Source organism: Rhinoraja longicauda, chromosome 10 (assembly GCF_053455715.1).
Source record: "Rhinoraja longicauda isolate Sanriku21f chromosome 10, sRhiLon1.1, whole genome shotgun sequence".
Lineage (NCBI taxonomy): Eukaryota > Metazoa > Chordata > Chondrichthyes > Rajiformes > Arhynchobatidae > Rhinoraja > Rhinoraja longicauda.
In genome coordinates, this window is record NC_135962.1 from 23577941 (window position 1) to 23599953 (window position 22013).

The window sequence follows — 22013 nt, forward strand, 5'->3', positions numbered from 1 at the left end:
CTGCATGACCCACTGTGTTACTCCTGCACTTTGTGCCTTTTTCCGATGGTTTCCTGGCCAACTGAACTTTAACTTTAATGGAATATGTGGTGATGTTGGTGCCGGAGAGGCTTATTAGCTGTACGTTTGATGAAACTGAATTGATTTTTAATTTTTCTTTGTAGTGGTGGAAAGGACAGCTGTTATAATATGATGCAGTGTGTGGCAGCTGGACATGAAGTTGTGGCTTTAGGTAATTTAAGACCTGACAATCATAAAGGTAAACCTTTTTTTATATTAATACATCAGATATGCAACCTGTATCGTCTTTGCACCTTGCAAAATGAGATAGATTTATACTTCACAATTTAATGTGCACTGGTCAAGTGAACAAACTAGTTCCCTTATGGATCAGGCTTAAATATGTGGACATTACAGGTTGTGCACTTTATTGTCAAGTATGAGCACTTTGCTTAATAGGGAATTATAATTTAGGAGGCCTCGCAGTTATTCCCAGATGCTAATAATCACACTTGAGCACTAATCCCCAGGTAATGTCTCATTCTGGAAATCCCCAACCTTCAATACATCAAATATGTTATATTGTACATGAACTATGATGTTGAAAGAAGGAACTGCAGATGCTTGTTTACAAAAAAAGGACACAAAATGCTGGAGTAACATAGTAGGTCAGGCAGCATGCTCGGAGAACATGGATAGGTGATGTTTCGATTCGGGACATTTCTTCATATACCATGATGTGTCAGGGACATGGACTGTAAAGATAGATGGCGGCAGACCAATGTTATTGGTGCAAGTGGATGTGATATATTTTCATGCAATGTTGCTGAGAGATATTGTGTTAATGGGAAATCTAGTGGGGTAGGTCCTGATGGGACTACACAGGTCTTAGATGAAGTGTGGGGAAAAAATGCCTTTGCAGGCTGTAAAAAAAAAAGAAAAAAGTTGAGCGCTGAAAATCTGAAATAAAAATGCATCATCCTGAGGGGTTCAAGCAATGTTGGATTTTTTTGGCTGTTCCTAATTGGTCTTGAGTATGTGGTGATGAACCGGATGGGTTCTGACCTGAGACATCATCTATCCACGTTCTCCAGAAATGCTACCTGATCTGCTGAATTACTCCAGTTTTTCTGTGTCTTTATTAGTAGACTAGATGCGGGAATCCTGAGCAAAATACAGATTGCTGGAGTCAGTCAGAAGGTCAGGCAATGTGTGCGGAGAGAAATGGACTGGTGACTTTTTGGGTCAGGACCCATCTTCAGTTATTTCCCTCCACAGATGTTTCTGATTTGTTGAGTCCCTGCAACAACTCAGCTAAAGACAAAACTCATGGAGTTGAAGTCATGTAATAAATCTGTCACTTGTTTGAAATTATCTCTCAATTCTAATTTCTGGGGAATACAACTCTACTTCCTATATTCGCCTTGTAATTTAATCCTTGGAATACAGCTCTCATTCTGTGTGTGTGTGTGCGCTCTGCATTGTGTCCAAGGACAATGAATCCTTGAGGTGCAGCAACCTGAAATGCTCACAATGTTACAAATTTGGTGCAATCAGGATTTTGTCAAACTAGCTTTATTTCAGAAGGCGAATCACTTGCCACAGATGACCAGCCTCTAATGTGTTCTTACAGTCAAAGTATTGAGTTTGTGATGACCTCTCAGAATATTGATGGAGCTGGTCTCTGAAACCATTACTGATATCAGTATGTGTAGGGAAGAACTGCAGATGCTGGTTTAAATCGAAGGTAGACACAAAATGCTGAAGTAACTCAGCAGGACAGGCAGCATCTCTGGAGCAAAGGAATGGGTGATGTTGTGGGTCGAGACCCTTCTTCAGACTCATGTTTCGGGTCGAGACCCTTCTTCAGACTGATATCAGTATTTTGCTCTACCATTACTTGAAGCCTACAATCTGATTTTTTTTACAGAAAAGGTTTATTTTTTCTCAATAAATATTAAACACAGCATTTAGTTCAACAAATGTCAAACTATTTTGTTTTTAACTTATTTAAAAAATGAGTACAGGATTTAGCAAAATTCATTGACCGTGTTCTTCTGAAATAACTCTTTTATTGAATGTTTATTCTTGCAGATGAGCTTGACAGTTACATGTATCAGACTGTGGGACACGAAGCCATAGATCTCTATTCAGAAGCTATTGGCCTCCCAATGTATCGGCGCACTATTAAAGGGAGCTCTGTAGCAATAGGAAAAGACTACACGGAATGCGAAGGTGATGAAGTGGAAGACCTCTACCATCTTTTGAAGCAGATCAAGGTACTTGCAAGGATATTTTAAAAACCCGATGCTTTTTATTGGATGTGATATTGATGTGCCATGAGTGCAGGGCTATGAATCAAGAGTTGGAAAATAGGATTAGATTGGACAGTTTGTTTTTAACCAAAGCAGATGCAATGCATACTTTTTCTGCAATGGATTCAAATACTGATCTGAGACCAAGTTGGGCAATTCATAACCCGCAGTGGCTCCATTGTATTCTGAAAATGTATCCGTAGAATCTTGTTAGGCGATTCAAATTTAATTGTGGCAGTGAAACAACTAGATTGCTCGATTTGTATTATAAATGAAAAGGTTGCCAGGGTGCTGTAAATCTAAACATACATTGAACTTGCAGTTCTGTTGTGATGACAGTGAAGCCAACCTGTTGTGACGTTTATTTCGGGGTCAGATCTCGCACCACTTTGTGAAGTGCAATTCACACACAATTTCCCCACACTTTGAGATCATTTGAGAGTAATCTAATTGTTTCGCACAATTGGTTACTTGGCGTGACAAAAAAAGCCAAACTCAGATGTAGATTGTTTTGTACTTGGATGTGAAATTTCTCATAATAGAAATGTAGGATGTGGTTTGTGAATCACCATCCTGTGATTTAAAAAAAAAAAAATTCTGTGGGATGTGGACATCCCAACAAGGCAAAAACTAAAAATGTCATCCCCTAAAAATGTGGTGAGCTGTCTTCTTGAACTACTTTTTGTCATGTGTGTGAATAAGGAGTTCTAGGACTTGAACCAGCCATGGAAGAGAAATTATAATATAATTCGTCAATATGGTGTGCAAGAAGGAACTGCAGATGCTGGTTTAAACCGAAGATAGATACAAAAAGCTGGAGTAACACAGCGGGACAGGCATTATCGCTGGAGAAAAGGAATGGGTGACGTTTCAGGTCAAGACCCTGCTTCAGACTGGTTAGGGATAAGGGAAACGAGAGATATAGACGGTGATGTGGAGAGATAAAGAACAATGAATGAAAGATATACAAAAAAGTAATGACGATAAAGGAAACAGGCCTTTGTAAGCTGTTTGTAGGGTGAAAATGAGAAGCTAGTGCAACTTGGGTGGGGAAGTGATCGAGAGAGAGGGAATGCCGGGGCTACTTGAAGTGAGAGAAATCAATATTCATACCATTGGGCTGTAAGCTGCCCAAGTGAAATATGAGGTACTGTTTCTCCAATTTGCGTTTAACCTCACTCTGACAATGGAGGAGATCGAGGACAGAAAGGTTTGTGTAGGAATGGGAAGGAGAATTAAAGTGTCCAGCAACTGGGAGATCAGGTTGGTTCATGCGGCTGAGCGAAGGTGTTCCGCGAAACGATCGCCCAGTCTGCGTTTGGTCTCGCCGATGTATGAGTCCACATCTTGAACAACATATACAGTAGATGAGGTTGGAGGAGGTGCAAGTGAACTTCTGCCTAACCTGAAAGGACTGTCTGGACATAGTCGAGGGAGGAGGTATAGCGACAGGTGTTGCATCTTCGGTATTTGCAGGTGAAGGTACCTGCGGAGGGGGTGGTTTGGGTGGGAAGGGATGAGTTATCCAGGGAATATCGCCATATTCTGGGTATATCCTGGCAAGACAGAGTGTCCAACGCCGAGATTCTGTCTCGCGCTGGCCTTCCGAGAATGTACACTCTACTCAGGCAGCGCATGGCTGGGCCATGTCCACCGCAAGGAGGATGGCCGTATTCCAAAAGACATCCTCTAAGGAGAGCTGACATCTGGGAGGAGAACCATCGGCTGCCCACAGCTACGTTACAAGGATGTCTGCAAGAGAGATTTGAAGGCACTCAACATCGATGTGGAGTCCTGGGAGAGCCTTGCAGCTGACCGTACGAGGTGGAGAGGTACCCTGAACCAACATCTCAAAACGGGGGAAGAGAAACTGATGAACGCAGCGGCAGACAAGCGGGCAGGCAGAAAGGAGCGCAGCAACTTCAACAGACCAGAGAACACACACAAATTTGACCTTTGCGACAGAGACTGTCACTCCCGCATTGGTCTTTTCAGCCACAAGCGACGCTGCTCTAGCCGAGGTGTGGAGCAAGCAGCCAACTAGGATGTATCACCCATGGTCAGCCATGACCGAGGGGGCCTAAGAAGAGGACATCTCGGATGTTCTAGTATGGAATACCTTAGCTTGGGCGCAGATGCGGCATAGACAGAGGAATTGGGAGTAGGGAATAGAGTCTTTGCAGGAAGCAGGCCGGGAAGAAGTGTAGTTGAGATAGTTGTTGGAGTCAGTGGGTTTGTAACCCACATGTGTGTGACTGCAATCACAATTTGCAGATAGAGAAGCACACTCTTGTATCTGATCCCTTCTGCTGGTAACAGTTGCAGTTTTATGAGGAGCTCTAAGAGGTTGTTGGGAAAATAATGTGTGCTGGTGATGGAAACAATGTATGTTTGGTATGTTTGATGATATGCCAATTGAATTGACCATTGACCACTTTGTTCTGGATGGTGTCAAGCTTCATGAGAATTGTTGGAGGTGCATTGAAGTAGGGAATTGGAGAAGACATGACTTCTAGATTTGTAGATGATGAAAAGGTTTCTGGGACCACTTTTAACCTAATGATGGAAGGAACGTGATGTTTAATGAATCATGTGAGGAGAATTGGGCCTTGGATCTTGTCCTGAGGAATTCCTAGGGTTGGGTTGATTGACCTTTAAGGAACAAGCCATTAAATTCAAGCTGGAAGAATTTAAGTCTAGACTCACCTTCCTTAGCAAACTGAGAGAAGGCTGTGTGCTCTGCTTCACAGAGACATGGCTCACACCTGCTTCATCTGACACTGCCATACGATCGGAGGGCTTCTCAATTCACCTGATAGACTGTAAGGCCTCCTCTGGCAAGGCAAGAGGTGGGTGTCTGCTTCCTAATCAATACCACGTGGTGTGTGGACATGGCAGTCCTGGCAGGTTCCTGCTCCCCGGACCTGGAATATCTGATGGTGACGTGCCATCCAAATTGATTGCTGCTGAAATTCACTTTGACTGACAACAGTTTACACCTTTCGCTTGTGGGTATGAAGCTTGCACTGGATCAACTATACCAATAGCCTTGAAATAAGTACCCTGTGGCCCTGTTTACCATAGCGCAGGAACTTCAATTACACCAATCGTAAGTGTGTGCTACCAAGGTATTATCAAAACGTCTGACCCACCAGAGGCCCATACACCCTTGACAACTGCAACACAACCATCAAAGATTATTGCTCCATCCCTTGCCTGCATTTTGGGAAACCTGACCACCTAGCTTTGTGTATACTCCCTGCTGAAAAGCAAACACTGAAGCATGAGGTTCCAGCACAGAAATTTGTACTACAATGCTGGTCTGTGAAAACAGATGAAATCCTTTGTGATTGCTTTGAGTAAATGGACAGGTCCTTATTCAAGGAATAAGCAGTCACTCAAGGAAACCACTGCCATCACATACTTCATCAGCAAGTTTGTAGAAGAATGCATGTCATTGAAGATAATCAAGTATTCCCCAACCAGAAACCATGGATGAACCTCTACTTGCTCAGAAGGCTAACAAAGATTGGAATATCCCCAATGCCTGTTATTGATTTTTACAGATGTACCATAGAAAGCATCTCATTGGGATGCATCACTGCTTGCTCTGCCCATGTCTGCTAGAAATTGCAGAGAGTTGTGAATGTAGTCCAGCTCATCATGCAACTAGGCTCTCTCCTTATTGACTCCATCTACACTCCACACTGCCTTGGGAAAGCAGCCAACATAATCAAGGAGTGCTCGCATCCTAGTCATTCCCTCCTCATCTCTCCTATCAATCAGAAGATACAAAAACAAGCTTCTATTGAAAATACAAAAGCACACGCCACTAGATTCAAGAAGAGCTTTACCCTGCTGTTATCAAACTCTTGAATAGATCTCTCATAAGGTATGGATGTATTCCGATCTCTCAATCTACCTCATCGTGGCCGTTGCTCTATTTTTACCTGTACTTTCTTTGTAACTATTATATTATATTCTGCCCTGTTTCCTTTCTCTCTTTGCACTACCCGTTGTACTTGTGTATGGTTTGACGGTACGATTTTCCTGTATAGCACACAAAATAAAGTTTTCCACTCTCTCGATACATGTGACAATAATAAACCAATATCAATACCAACTAGTGCCATACTATTTGGCTGTGAGATATGACTCCAACCATTAGAGTATTTTCCTCTTGATGCCTATTAGCTTCTGCTTTACCAGGGCTTCTTGATGCATCAATTTGTCACATGCTGGTCTAGTATCGTGTGCAACCAGCTTCCTCTCACTTCTAGAATTCAGTCAATCCCCCTTTGGCCAAGGCTGTAAGGTTTGTAGGCCCGTGCTCCTGATTTAAAATAGCAGGTTTCTGGTGCAACTAAATGCAGTGAGAGCACTGTCAACCCCCTCCATGTCACCACCATACCTTGTCATTGTGGTATGCATGGACAATTTTCCATGGTGTTGCATAGATGGCAGTGTTGTTTGTAATCATATTGGAACAACTTAGCTGGAGGTGCAGAAGCAAGGAACTGCAGATGATGGTTTACAAAAAAGGACACAAAGTGCTGGAGTAACTCAGCGGGTCAGGCAGCATCTCTGGAGATTATGGATAGGTGACAGGTCCCAACTACAGGTCGGGATTCTTCTTCAGACTTGAAACCTCACCTATCCATGTTCTCCAGTGAAATCTGCCTGATCCACTGAGTTACTCCAGCACTTTGTGTTCTTGGCTGGAGGTGCATCCGGTTCTAGGAGCTCCTATCTTCAGTATTATCGTAAGGATATTATCTGGTCTGGGAATTGGCTGTATCCCAGTGCTGACAAATGTTTCTTGATATCATGTGACGTGGTCTAAATTGGCTGGAGACAGGTCCTGAGATTCTGGGGATCTCAGGTTGATTGGGTCTCACTCATCCACTCAGCACTTCTTGTTGAATACAGTTGCCAAGGCTTCAACCTTGTTTTTGGCACTTGGGTATTTAGTCCTGCCGTTGTTGAAGATATGGATGTTGTTGGAGATTTCTCCTCTTTTAACGGTTTATGACTCTGTGTGACAGGTGTGCAGAGTTCTAACCTAATCCATCAGTTGTGGGATTGCATTTTGAAATGAGATTGCAATTATTGCATTCTTCTTTTGCTGTTTAGCATGCAAATGTTTCTGTGTTATAGTTTGCCAGGTTGGGACCTGATTTTTGGGCATCTGGCATGCTCTCTGCACTCTTCATTTAACCAGGGATGGTCTCTGGCCTGAGGTTACTGGTAGTGTTTGCTAGAGCATGAAATGATAGATTTTGATGAAATCCAGTACCACCATTGTGGATGGATGCAATGCCTCATGCAGTTTAGAGCACTTTTCACTGATCAGATGATTCACAACATTGCATTAAAAAAACACAATTTTAACTAAAATCGTTCTATTTTGAGCATCAAAATTCACACATAAGAACCATGCAGCGTTTCCATCATAACTTTTTTTCCCCTGCTAAGTACTTTATCTTTACATGCACAGTCTAATATAATTGCTTTCAAGTCCACAACTAGTTGCACTGAAATTCCTGAAGGATAATTCATTAGCTCAGCATTTTAATTGTCATTAACCCTTCATTTCCTTTTGCCTGCGTTAGGCTTATGTTTGTGGTGTTTAATTAAGTTGGGACCAGGTTTTACCAAGTGGTCAAGCTAAAAACTGCAGGTATTCTTTATTATGCTTTAAAAAAGACACAGGAGAATGCTAGTTTGACATATTGATTTAATGATTTGCAAATTAAATTGTATATTTTAGAGCTGGATTTTTTTACTCGCAGGTTCTTAATTATCGGCTTGCATATTTTATTTAATTGAAAGAGAAATTTCAGTTCCCAACCATTTTTATTAAGAAGAGTGTTTGGATAAAATCTTTTAAATTTGTTATTCCCTAGGCCTACAAAAGTAAACTTGCAATTGAAATATTAGTCAGCTTTTCAGACATGTTTAGTAACAAAATTGTTTCTTTGATTATTATATTTGTGTAATCGTACCATTGGGCAAAACAACAGTAATACTTTTATGAATCAATTAAAAACTTTATATTTTATTTTTAAATCTACTTTTTTATTTTGTGCCCCTCTAGCTTAAAACCTTCCTTGCCATTGTATTCCATGGTTATATTCTGACTCCAGAACTGCTTCAGGCTTCTACTATTATCAAAGGATAGCTTGTCACCATCAATCTAACAGTGCCTAAATGTGCACATTATCATCTTAAGGGCCTGTCCCACTTAGGCGATTTTAAGGCGACTGGCGGCGACTAGGCTGTCACCGAACGTTCGCCAGGGTGTCGCGGGCATGATCGTGAGACGTCTTCCAAAGATCGTAGTGGATCTAGGCGCGTCGCCGAGAAATCAAACGGTTTGAAATCTCTCGGCGACAACTGGCTTGTTACCAGGCATCGTAGCTTATTGCGGTCGCTGTCGCATGCTGTCCCCAGGTTTGATAGGTTCTCTTAAGATACATTTAGAAGCACATAATATTAAAATAAGTAAAGTCATTTAAAAATACCATAAAATGCTTGTGTTTAACCAATTTATTTACCGTCAGGACATTTGACAGGTAGATTGGAGGCGATAGTTTGACGGTCAGGTAAGCGCGGGAATTTTTGCGATGTTTTTGGCCTCAGCCATTACATTTAAAGTGGGCTCCAAACCCAGATATTCAACTCACAAACCAGATATGCATATCCCTTACATTTTCAAAGAATGCCCACACACTTTTCACAAAAATCCACTGAACCACTTTTAATTTTTTTTTTTTAATACAGCTATTAGTAAACTGGAAGTAAATCCAGTTTATTCCTTGTTACAGTGAAGCTTGGTTTTTAAGTAACCCATACAAGGTGTTATAGTTCAAAACTCTCAAGTACTTACCGACTTGTCAATGATTTCAGCGAACATTAGGACGCTGGGGAAGCATTGACAGCGTGGGAATTTTCGTGATTTTTTGGCCTCAGCCATTACATTTAAAGTGAGCTCCAAACCCAGATATGCAACCCAGAAACCAGATATATATCTCCCTTACATTTTCAAAGAATGCTCACACACTTTTCACAAAAATCCACTGAACCACTTTTAAAATTATATATTTTTAATACAGCTATTAGTAAACTGGAAGTAAATCCAGTTTATTCCTTGTTACAGTGAAGCTTGATGTTTAAGTAACCCATACAAGGTGTTGTAGTTCAAAACTCTCAAGTACTTACCGACTTGTCAGTGATTTCAGCGAAAACCAGGACGCCGGAGAAGCATTGACAGCGTGGGAATTTCGCGATGTTTCAGAAGACGGTGTAATCTCGACCTGACTCGGCATTGTCGTGGTCATTGTCGTCGGGTAAAAGAAAAGTTCGGCGATCTGCTACGACTTTGGCAGTCGCCGGCAGTCGCCAAAAAGATCGCCTAAGTGGGACAGGCCCTTTAGTGTTCAAATCATACATTGGTTCACTCTTCACCTCTTCCAGCCTTGCAAACGTCCTGAAGCTGCCTTTTTCCAACTCTTGCTTATTCCCCAGTTGACACCAGTCACAGTACATTCAGCACCTCAGACCCAAAGAGCTGGATATTCCTTTTTAAACTCACCCTCTCCTTTCTGACCTAACCATATTATTTCATTGTGTAAGTTATATGCATATTCTTAGCCTTGGTATTCTTTTTACGTTGATCAAATTCCTTATTGATGTTGGTTGTTAAATCTTGGAAGCACTTGCTCCGCTCTTTGGTGACAGAGGCTTCTGATTTGCAGTGCACTAAATCAAGTAGAAATGGTAAAATTCACTGATGCTGTGACAGTTTTCACTCATTTCATGAGAAGAGGTGTAGGGTTAGATGTATTTTTTTTAGAGCTACAACATGGAGACAGACCCTTCGGCCAACCAAGTGTATCCCGACCATCGAGTATCCGTTCACACTAGATCTATGTTATTCCATTTTCTCATCCACTCCCTATATCTTAGGGGCAATTTTACAGATTTCCTATCCTACAAACCCGCATGTCTTTGGGATATGGGAGGAAACCGGAGCACCCAGATTAAATGCAGGTGGTCACAGAGAGAACGTGCAAACTCCACACAGACAGAGGTCAGGATCAAATCCAAGTTCCTGATGCTGTGAGGCAGTGGCTCTACCAGCCGCACCACTGTGCTGCCCCATCCCCTTATAGTTGTAATCCAGTTTTTTACTCAATAAGCAAATGATGACTGTAAACATAATTTCGCCAGAGCAGACCAATCATTGCACTGACCAGCATTGACCTATACGGAGGTTGAATTGTTTATTGCTTGATGAGGCTGACTTAGAATTGCTATTTTTGAAATTCCATCAGGGAACTAGATCAGCTATTCATACATCTACCTGAACGTCTGGAATTCACCAATTGAAGACTGGAAGTGTGAACACATGGTCTAAGGCTATGAACCATCGTCGTACTGCTTAATGATTCAGATTAAAATAAAATAAAATTGTCTTCATGTCTTGTGTTTCAAACAGTCCATGTAATATTTGTGCAACAAATGCATGGTTGATTTCTTAAATTAATAGACAACAAATTAATTTAAAAAGCTACAAAACTGCTGTTATTCCTCAAATGATTTGGATTGCATGTTTTTGTTGTAAAATAGGTATAGAATTATACAGACGATCAGTTGAAATATCTAAAATTATTTCCCGTATTATGAACTATGGCAACACAATGCCACAGTTGTGTAATTAGCAGAAACAATAGCAACAAAAAAAAAAGTGCTGGAGGAACTCAGCAAATCAGGCGGCATCTTTGAAGGGAAATGAGCAGACAACATTTTGGTTCTGGGCCTTTCTTCAGACTGATAGGGTGGGGAGGGGGGGGAGAAAGCTGGAAAAGAGTGGTAGGAGTGGGGCAAAGGCTGGCAAGAGATAGGTGAATACTGATGAGGGAGTTGATGGGCAGATAGGTGGAGATAGTAATAAAGACTAGAGGTTAAGCACCATTTTAAAAACATTTAGACAGATACATGGATAAGACAGTTAGAGGGATATGGGCCAAACGCAGGCAGGTGGGACTAGTGTAGATGGGGCATGTTGGTTGGTGTGGGCAAGTTGGGCCGAAGGACCTATTTCCATGCTATGAGGAGGAGGGGAAAGGAACAGGGCGATTGGGTGGTGGGAGAAATATGTGTGCATGGCGGGGGCATGGGACAGAAAGAAGGAGTGGGGGGGATTGTTTGAAATTGAAGAATTAAATGTTTATACCGTTGGGTTGTAAGTTAACTGAGCGGAATATGAGGTGCTATTCTTCCAGTGTGTGCATGGCCTCACTCTTGTAGTGGAGTGAAAGAACAGAAAGGTCGGTATGGGAATGGAAAGGGGAGTTAAAATGGTTAACAACCGGGAGCTCCAGCAGGCCTTAGTGGACAGAGCATAAGTGTTCAATGAAACAGTCGCCTAGTCTACGCTTCGTCTCGCTGATGTAGAAGAGGCCACTTCCAGAGCATCGACTGCAATAGATGAGGTTGGACAAGATGGAAGTGAACCTCTGTCTCACTGTAAGACCTGTTGGGGTCCCTGGATAGAGGTGAGAGAGGAGGTGTAGGGGCATGTTACATCTCCTGCAGTTGCTGGGGAAGGGACGGGTTGGGTGGGGACGGATGAGTGAACCAAGGAGTTGCAGAGAGAGTTGTCTTTGCAGAAAGCTGAAAGAGATAGGGAAGGGAAGATGTGATTGTTGTTGGTATCCTGTACCTCCAGCATTTTTTTTTTGCTGAAGATTCCAACATCTGCAGTCTTTTGTATCTCTATTGAGATAGCATCTTTCTGATCCTCTGTGGAAGAATATCTTCAATGTTATACGGGAAAAAAGCAACATCCTAGATTCTATAAAGAACAGTGGGATAAATAACCAGTTAATTCTGCACACTCCTTGAATGGCACTAGGTTGTTGCTCTTGATGTCAAACCTGTCTAAATTGTACTGATTGTTAAATACAGAAGTATTGAGGAAACTACAATTCTGCAGGATGCTCAGTTGGTCTGAAATTATGAGCAAGCTTTTAAGGCAATACCAAATTTGTATTAAGCTTTTACATCTTGTTACAAGTAGCATTTGTTTCAATCTAACCAAAACTTACAGATACTGGGGAAAGTACATCCAGTCCAGTAATTGTGAAAGCATGTGACTGCTTCACTTTTGAAGTTGTCACCTTTGTATAGTACAAAAAATCTTTTTAAAAACATTGTAATGTGATGGGGAAAGGTTGCAGATGTTGGTTTGAATAGTTGGATGAGGCATACAACATTTTTGATCTGCATATCAACCTGTTCTCTACCTTAAATAAGAGTGTGAGATTGGAACATTGGGCACTATGATGGAAAACTGGTAGTTTCCACTGCAAATGTGTCACTTTAATGAGCACACTTTCACCACTTGTGTGAAGTGTTTGTTATCTGCCTCACATTGTGTAATTGCGTCTTGCCACATTTGTACATCTGTCTATGATGCTCAGAGAAGTAAACTGCAAATGATCATTATACGAAAGTGCTATTAGAATTAAAACTTGGCTTAAACAATTTATTGCATTAAAAGTATTCTAGAAATGCAAGCTGATTTGACCTCTGATTTCAGTTGTACTTGTTCAACGCATTAGCCTTTTTAATGAATTTTAATTCAAATTTAAATTAAGTTTATGCATTTTGAATGCTCCACTTTTACAGTAATTTTAGGGAACAGAATATGATATGATTCACCAAAAATGGATTAAGCTTACATTTATCCCGTGTTTATGGTATTGGTGAAGGAGCTTAGTTTACTCACAATTTTCTCAATACCTTAAATAGAGTTTTAAAACACTTATGAAGCAATGGTTAAAGTGTAGCAAGACCTGAGGGATTGTATGTGGATGTTTCAGAAATCTGATACCAAGGCTTCAGCTCAGGAAATACAAGACGCGGCAGTAAATAGACACCCCTTGATGAGCACAATTACTCACCCCATGGTGTTTCCTTAATTGGGATGATTTGAACATGGAATTGTTTCACAGATGCTGTAACAATTTTTAATAATTTAATATTCATTTGATTGCTTGGCAGATTTGCAGTAATATGATTACACTATTTTATTGTGAACATAGGCATCAGACTGTGGAGATCTGGTATCGCATAAAAATAACAGGAAAAAGCACATAGGAAAAGGGCAGCACGGTGTCGCTGTGAGAGAGTTGCTGCCTTACAGCGCCAGAGGCCCGGGTTTGAACCTGACTACGGGTGCTGTCTGTAGGGAGATTGCACGTTCTCACCGTGACCGCGTGGGTTTAGCGTTCACCGTGACCGACCGGGTGCTCTGGTTTCCTCCCACACTCCAAAGACGTTCAGATTTGTAGGTTAATCGGCTTCGGTAAAGATTGTAAATTGTCCCTCGTGTGTAGGATAGTGTTAGTGAATGGGGATTTCTGGTCAGCGTGGACTTGTTGGGCCAAAGGGCCTGTATCCACGCTGTATCTCTAAACTAAACTGTATTTCTAAACTAAACACATATCTGCTTTTAAAAATCCACGAAGAGTCAGTCTGTGAAAGGTTTTGTTATTCTTGTATCCAATAAAATACTGCTCAGCTAGTGTTTGATACCTGCTGTGTATTTTTCAATAATCTAAATGTAGAAATGTTTGGGGCTTCTCTCCCCTTTTTGTCGGTTATTGTTACCTTCTCATCTGGTTTGCAAAAGTAATAAAATTGCTACTGATTTCACAGTAGGTGCAATACAAATAGCTATCTGATAAATGCACCGCTTGGTGTTATTTTGCTCATGGACCTGCCAATGAATATTTGAATTTGTTGCATTACGCAGCAGTAGTAGCTCTTTCTTTTGAAGCATGCTCAGCTATTATGCTTACTGTGCGGGGCGACTTAAAATTGGGCAAATAATTAATCATCAAAATATTTTAAATTCTTTATTAAATTGCAAAGGCAGAAGAATTATTAATGTGTTCAGGTTTTCCGTATCATTTCAACCAACTGGGAAAAGGTTAATTAGTGTTGTAAATTTTCAGCTATTCAGGCCAGGAAATAGCTTGATCCTTTAATTTTTTAATTAATCATTTATTAGACAGTTATGCATCTAGTTAGTAACAAATGCTTTAAAAGTTCTGTTTTAAGATCAGAACGCTTTGTTAAAACTTTATCTGCGTACACAGTAATTTCCCCCTGTCTAGTGGGCCGAATCCACTAAGGTTCCAGTCATTCTCTTACAAATGCAACGACACTTAACTTGACTTTAGATTTGAGTAATACAGCATGGAAACAGACCCTTTGGTCCACCATGTCCGCACCGACCAGTGATCACGTCGTACACTAGCACTATTCTAGACACCAGGGACAATTTACAATTCTACCAAAGCCAATTAACCTGCAAACCTGTACATCTTTGGAGTGTGGGAGGAAACTAGTGCACCCGGCGAAAGCCCACCCGATTGCAAATTCTGTGCAAATCCACCGTAGTTACGATTGAACCCAGATCTCTGGCACTGTAGGGCAGCAACTCTACACTGTGCTGTCCCTAAACTTAAGTATGTTTTAATTTTCTTCTTAAACTGGTGGATAATGTGGGCATCTGATACAGATGCTATCGCTGTCCCTCTGAGTATTATTTAGAGAGCGAGTACCAACCAGTCATTTAACTACAGAGACGGCACAGCTGAGCTGCATGTATTTGCCTGTTGATAACACCTGCACGCACAGTAATGGATACATTTACAAAATGGTTTCAGCTGGATAGCTATCAGATTCCAGGTGAAAATTGTGTTTATGTCTACCGTCAACCAGGTGAGGCCTTGGGGTGACGTTTTAGCCTTTTGGTTAATCACGATTGTCTCTTGCTAAGTGTGATTCCCATGAAATCCAGGCTAAGATTTGAAAACTCTACACAAATTCATCTTCGCTGCATCAGAAATTAAATTTATTTTGTCTTTTTATGAGCCACTGCTACTCTTATTGCGGTTTATCAATAAGGGGGAATGTTTTGCTTGTGTGAAAAAAATGCCTTATTCTCTTCTCTTTTCGATTTTCAAACCCTTACCTTGAACTATTATTGGGAGAAGAAATATCATTGAAATAGCAAAAGTGTTAAAGCTTTTATGTATACAAAATGTCACATGTAATTTTGAGTAAAGAATTATCACTGGTTTTAAGACTATGGTATTTGTTTTTGTTATTCATTGTTAGTTGCCTAAAAGTTATAACAAATTAATTTAGTTTAGATAAGTTGATTTTAGTTTTGAGATACAGTGCAGAAACATGCCTTCAACCCACCGAGTCCGCTCCGACCAGGGATCCCCGTACATGGGCACTATTTCACACACTGGAGACAATTTACAAAGATTAAAGAATTAAATGATGGTTTCATAGACCAATGTCTATGCTGACTGTGATGCCAAGCTAAACTAATCTCATCTGCCTTCACATGATCCATATCACTCAATTTTCTGCATATCCACATGCCTATTAAAAGCCTCTTAAACGCCACCATCGTAAGTAATGATGGTGATGAAAGCACAATGACAAAAGCCAAGGCATAACTTCGGTAAAGAATATAAAGTCAATCTCTCCAATATAGTGGACTTGGTTGATCGTTGGTCAGTGTGGATGAAGGGCCTGTTTCCACGCTGTATCTCTAAAGTCTAAAGTCAAATTAAGTGTCATTACATTTGTGAAAGAATGGCTGGATACTAAGTGTAGGAAAAACTACTTGGTCCACTATACTGGGAAAAATTATAGCATAGTACACAAAAGTATAGAATATAAAGTCAGCAGAATGCTGTACGATGTCAACTACGAACGCCATTGAACTAATTTGAAAGCGCAGATGGCACTCAGTCTTTTATTTGTCAACATGGAGTGACACGTGCATTAGAAAAGATTGTGTTATATGTAGGTTGAAAATTCACCTATTTGTTTTGATTTATACCCTCCATTCGGCTTTACAAAGGCCCAGAACAGATAGTCAGTGACTTTCTAGTCTGATTGAATTCAATGTTTACATCTTGGGAAATGATGGCTAGGTGAAACTTCAGTGTATTTTGAGGCAGGCCATAGAGTAGAGATGTTAAAACATTAGAGTCAAGAGTATTTTATTGTCATATATGTCCCGAATTGGAACAATGAAATTCTTTCTTGCAGCAGCACAACAGATATGTAAACATAGTACTTACTCTGTAAACACCATCATAAACAACAAAAAAGTTCAATGTTATATAAAAAATAATAAATAATAATAGTGCAAAACCAAAAACAATACCCCTGAGTCTTTGTATATCTATTAGTAGCATCTATTCTAATTAGCAACTTACCAGTGACTTGGTAAATTGAGACCATGTTGTATCACAGCCTGGTTCAGCAACTTGAACACCCGGGAACGAAGAAGATTGCAAAAAGTTGTGAACACTGCCCAGTCCATCACGGGTACTGACCTCCCTATCATCGAAGGGATCTACAAGAGTTGTTGCCTGAAAAAGGCAGCCAGCATCATCAGAGACCCACAATACTCTGGCTACACTCTCATTTCACTCCTGCAATCAGGAAGAAGGTTTCGGAGCCTGAAAACTAACGTCCAGGTTCAGGAGCAGCTTCTTCCCTGCAACCATCAGGCTATTAAACACTACAACCTCCCAATAGGCTCTGACCTATGTAGACTTGGGGGCATTTTTGTTTACTGCAATATTATTGTTTATTTATTTTTTAATGTATATTCAACATTTTCTTATTTATTATGGGTTTTGCAGATTACTATGTTTACATATTCTGTTGTGCTGCTACAAGTAAGAATTTCATTGTTCCATTCTGGGACATATGATAATAAAACAGTTTTGACTCTTGACTCTTGACCATTGTCGACAGAGAAGATCAAACATTTGCTCTGTCTCTCAGGTGAAAAAATCTTTAAGAAAAGTAAAAGGATCAGACAGAAAACTACATTTAATCAAATGGTTTATTTTCCTTTCATGAGAACCGTCCAATATTGTATATTCAGAGAATGTTTGCAACATGAAGCAAGGTTTTCTTCTGCTAGCTTTAATTGTAGTGATACGAATAATCAGAGACAAACAGGAGGCAGGCTGGCTGTGGATGGTGTGAGAAAGCCTCAAGGCTTTACTCATCAGTTTAAACTTGCTGATTGCCAGATTTTCCTAATTTTGCATTTCCAGGGCACAGCTGCCATGACCTTGTCTGCAATATACGAGGGTCTGGGTCCATGAGAATCTCACGTGGCCAGGGAATGGTTAGACATGCATTGTTTACCAGACTCCAAGTGAACTGTGCGCCAGCAGCCAGTTTGATAAACACACATTTCCTGCCTTTATTAAGGAGATTACAGAATGTGAAGTATGAGTTTCCAGTTTTACTTATTCCCTTCAGCTCTTTTCCTGTTTAAAGAAACCTACTAATGGGGGCCGAGCGGTTCCCATTCGGATTTTAGTTACTGGCCATTGACTACTTGTTCTTGTACATGCCTGGCAGGTCTTCAGAAAAAGGAAGAAAGAGAATTTGAAAGTTGAAAACAGACATGACTGCCAGGAAAGCGAGGGAAAACATTTTAGCAGAAGTTAATGTTGAAGCCTTTTGGGTAATCTTGTTAATAATATTTCATGTAAGAGGTGCTGCTCTTCACAATGCCAAGTGAGCAATCTAATTTAATTGTTTCATTCTTATAATTGGAGCTGTTGGAGTCTTAATTTAAACACTGATTAAGTAATCAGAAGCTGGATTTCCCACAGGATGGTAAGTCTGTTTGCCTTTGTGCTTTACCTGGTGATAATAGTAGCTATCAGGTGAAACAAATTTACCTGGTGCCATCCCCTCTTTTGCCATCAGCTTGGCTATAATAAGATAATCAAAAGTCTGTCAGCAAACCAGGGCAACTGGAGGTTTACATCAATGCCACATGGCTGAAGTGCTGTTTAAAATAAAACAGCCTCTTTCCAGTTGGAAAAGGCTGGAATCCTGTTCTCACCAAGCCAGATCTCCAGCTGCGTGCTTAAGGAGAATTGGGGAGGGAAAGAAGGAGGCTGGAGTTAAAACGATATATTTGTAGTTTTTCCAGCTGGCCCACGTTTGGATTCAGTCTGTCCTTTCTTCCCATGCTTGGCAGTGTGCATGTTGCTGCAGAGAAGTTTAAAATCTGGCAGAGAGAACTTAAGGTGGATGATGGAAACTATCAGAGTGCAATTCTTAATAAAGAAATGAGTGAATCTCTTTAGTTGTAATATCCCAACCCAACTCATTGCAATAATCGAAATATTTGTATTTTGACCAGGTTAAACATATAATGGTTTGTCCTCGTATAAATCATTTGAGTGAGTTTATGGCCAATCTACTGTAATGGGCCTTTTATTGCAAAATCATTTTAATTAAAATCAGTAGGGAAGTAAAATGTTACCTTTCGGAATGGTCATTTTCTGTTTGCATTAGTGGGTATAATTTTAATGTGCCAGAAATTTCACTCAGACCACCCAAGCTGTAAGACCAGTGTGCAGTCATTATGTGCTACTACAGATTGCTCTAACTACCTACAAGAAGAATTTCTTGTTAGTATATTGTACAATGATGATAGCCAACTGACTTGTGTTAAGTTTTTAATGGGAATTTCTCAGCCTATGTTGTGTTTGTTAGATCATTTGTAGTTATCTATCTAAAAATTAGAAAAACTGTTGGACTTTGAGAAAAACCCAGATTATGCAGACAGACCAGGCTACTGGAAGGAAAGTGAGGTAAGTTAGTTTGAAAATGAAATGAAAGAATTAGGCCTTCACAATAGGCAGAAGTATGTTGAATTATTATAGACATATTGCAATCTATTTATATTGAACAATAGAATAATGGCATCTAATTTCACATGTGTAAAATGCAATAATTTTGCTCCAGTTGTTGGTTTCCTAATGTCCTGTGAATAATGAGCAATGTTCATTTGTGCGATGTAGTCTGATCTATATTTTCTGCTGCTCCTGCACTCTGGCCAAGATTTGATGAAATACTCCCCTGTCTGGAGGCTGAGTAGGGCTGGAATGTTCAACCCACGATTTGCTGGCTTCCCAGCAAAGGGTAATGGCTGTAATGTGCGCCACTTGGTGATCCCTCGGTGACCCTGTCAAATTCCCAACGTGGTTCTTGAGTGTCTCCCTCTGATCAACCCTGTGCAGTACTCGGAGCTCATGTTGATGACTCCAACGTTAAAAGTCGTAAAATGTAATTTATCCTAACCAAGTCATTTTTACTGATGAGCTAACTTTTCCCTTGCTCTTTAAAACATTGGTAAAGTGGAAACCCCATGGCATTTCTAAATGGGAAGATGGTTTTTTTGATTCTCAAACTTTAAAGTGAACAACTTTTGTTTTGCAAAGTTTGTGCAAAAAGTTGGTACTGGTCATTTTCAGTTTCATAAGGTTACAAGTGATAGGAGCAGAATTTGGCCATTCAGCCCATCAAGGCTACTCTCCCATTCAATCATGGCTGATCTATCTCTCCCTCCTTCAGCACTCCACCATCAACAGGTTAAGGAATATAACTGTAAAGATCCTTCCATGATTGGAGTTTCAGTTGGGAAACGTAGAAGCTGTTGTGCTGATTTTCTTCTCCTGCCCCTTCTGTTAAAGGGTCTTTATTGAGTCAAGATTTTAACTAATAGGCTTGGCCTCTATTTGTTGTGTTGATTTCAATTTGTTTGGCATTTTTCAAAGCTGTCAATTTTGGTATTTATGAAATTGCACATTATAAAAGTTTAGAGCAATGGCTCTTGTTGATCTCCTTTTACTCTGTTAGTTACTTAATTTATTGATGACACCCCCTCCCCACGCCGGGTTCTCGGCGGCCCCCCCATGCCGAGTCTCCCTTTGTTGAAGATCAACTCTTCATTTCATCTAAAGTAGCAGCAGGTTGGTTATCTGCCATGGGATGCAGAAAGGTGTTTTTCTAGTATTGGAATGAATACTTATTTGCATAAGAGGAAAAGGCGAGAGAAGAAGTTCTATCGGAAGAATCATGAAATCTTAACAGCGACTGTCATTGAAGCAGATGGGGTAAATAGGTTCTCATTTTTCTTAGGAAATAAGATTTGGGAGATACGATGGAAAAACAAAAATATATTAATAAATTGACAGACCAATTGGGCTGAAACACCCTTTCCTGCTCCTAAGGATTCTTCTACAATGACGTTGAAACCATTTTTTGAACAATAGGATTAATTTCATTGCATGTTACAGAGAAAAACATGCCATGTTTCCATTACATGCAGATTGCAAGACTTGTCTTGATGTACATCGCTGCCTGTGCTCTTGAGCAATTCCATTTTGTGTAATTCATTTTTTAACTCCGTTATCTGTTGCATAATAGCTTGATTCCTTTCTCCTCATACTCAATAAGATTAAAACAAAATCATGGTCAGAGCACTCTTATTTCCAATGTTCAGTTGCTATTGCACATTCAATTTACTGGTTGGCAACTGAATGTCGCAGTGAAGAGCATTGTTGGAGAAGGTTTACAGGATTTTTGAAATCTGTACTGCTTTATAAATCATCTGTTTTGATTTGTCTCCAGACCTACAGCTTGCAGCTTACAACTCAATTCTCTGTGTTTTCACTGAATATGGTAGTATTAAACGAGACTAAATGGAGCACAGAGACTGCTAAACAGTTGGTGGAAATCTATGTTATGCATACAGTATCAAGACCTTGTATCAAACACAGAGAGCTTGTGATATAGTTAGCATGAAGAAACATAATTTCCTGACAGTTTGTGTACATGCTGATATCTCAATATTTTCTGTTTGATATACCATTTAAGCTAACTATATAACTATACTAATTATATATATACACACATATTCCAATCGGTATATAAATATATCTTGACTAACAACAAAAACTAAAATGTAACTAAAAAATAAATATATGTACACGCACATATTTCTATATATATTATGTATGTATATGTGTATGTATGTATGTATGTTACATATGTATGTATATGTGTGTGTATATATGGATGCATACACAGGGCGGCACGGTGGCACAGCTGTAGAGTTGTTGTCTCACAGCGCATGTATCACCAGCGATCTGGGTACGACCCCGACTGAGGGTGCTGTCTGTATGGAGTTTGTACGTTCTCCCCGTGACCTGCGTGGGTTTTCTCCGAGATCTTCGGGTTTCCTCCCACACTCCAAAGACGTACAGGTTTGTATGTTAGTTGGCTTAGTGTGAATGTGAAATTGTCCCTAGCGTGTGTAATGTAGTATTAATGTACAGGGATCGCTGGTCGGTGCAGACCTGGTGGGCCGAAGGGCCTGTTTCCGACCTGTATCACTAAACCGCACACACACACGCACACATACAACCTACCTACTTACACCTAAAATGTCCTTTGTTCCTTGATGTTCTGGCAAATGGAAAATATGTTTCCCATGTATATGGCTGCAGCAAAATAGCTGGTGAAACAGGTATCAGTTTAAAACATCACCTGGAGGAAAAAAAAAATCAGTTTGCATTTTTGTCAGAGTGTGTGATTAATTACTTTTGAACATGCTGCTGTAGACTTGGATAGTAAACTGAAAATTCATAATCAATATTGTGGTAAAGGATGTGAAAGAGTTAAGTTTTATGTTTAAAATAAAATAAAAATGAACATCAAAATTAAAAAAGACTACTTCAGAAACATTGAGGGATATTGGTTGTAAAG

The 22013-nt window shown here is 40.1% G+C and overlaps 1 protein-coding gene across 2 annotated transcripts in view; it reads left to right on the forward strand.

Moving 5' to 3' along the window:
• The window catches only part of dph6 (diphthamine biosynthesis 6), a 208677-nt gene that overhangs the window by 1729 nt on the left and 184935 nt on the right, over positions 1-22013 (forward strand). The window contains exons 2-3 of one of the 2 annotated variants that reach the window (XM_078406398.1): positions 165-259; positions 2095-2279. In XM_078406398.1, coding sequence (XP_078262524.1) covers positions 165-259; positions 2095-2279 — 280 coding nt within the window. The remainder of the gene's footprint in view (positions 1-164; positions 260-2094; positions 2280-22013) is intronic. The other variant, XM_078406399.1, reaches the window with a different exon arrangement.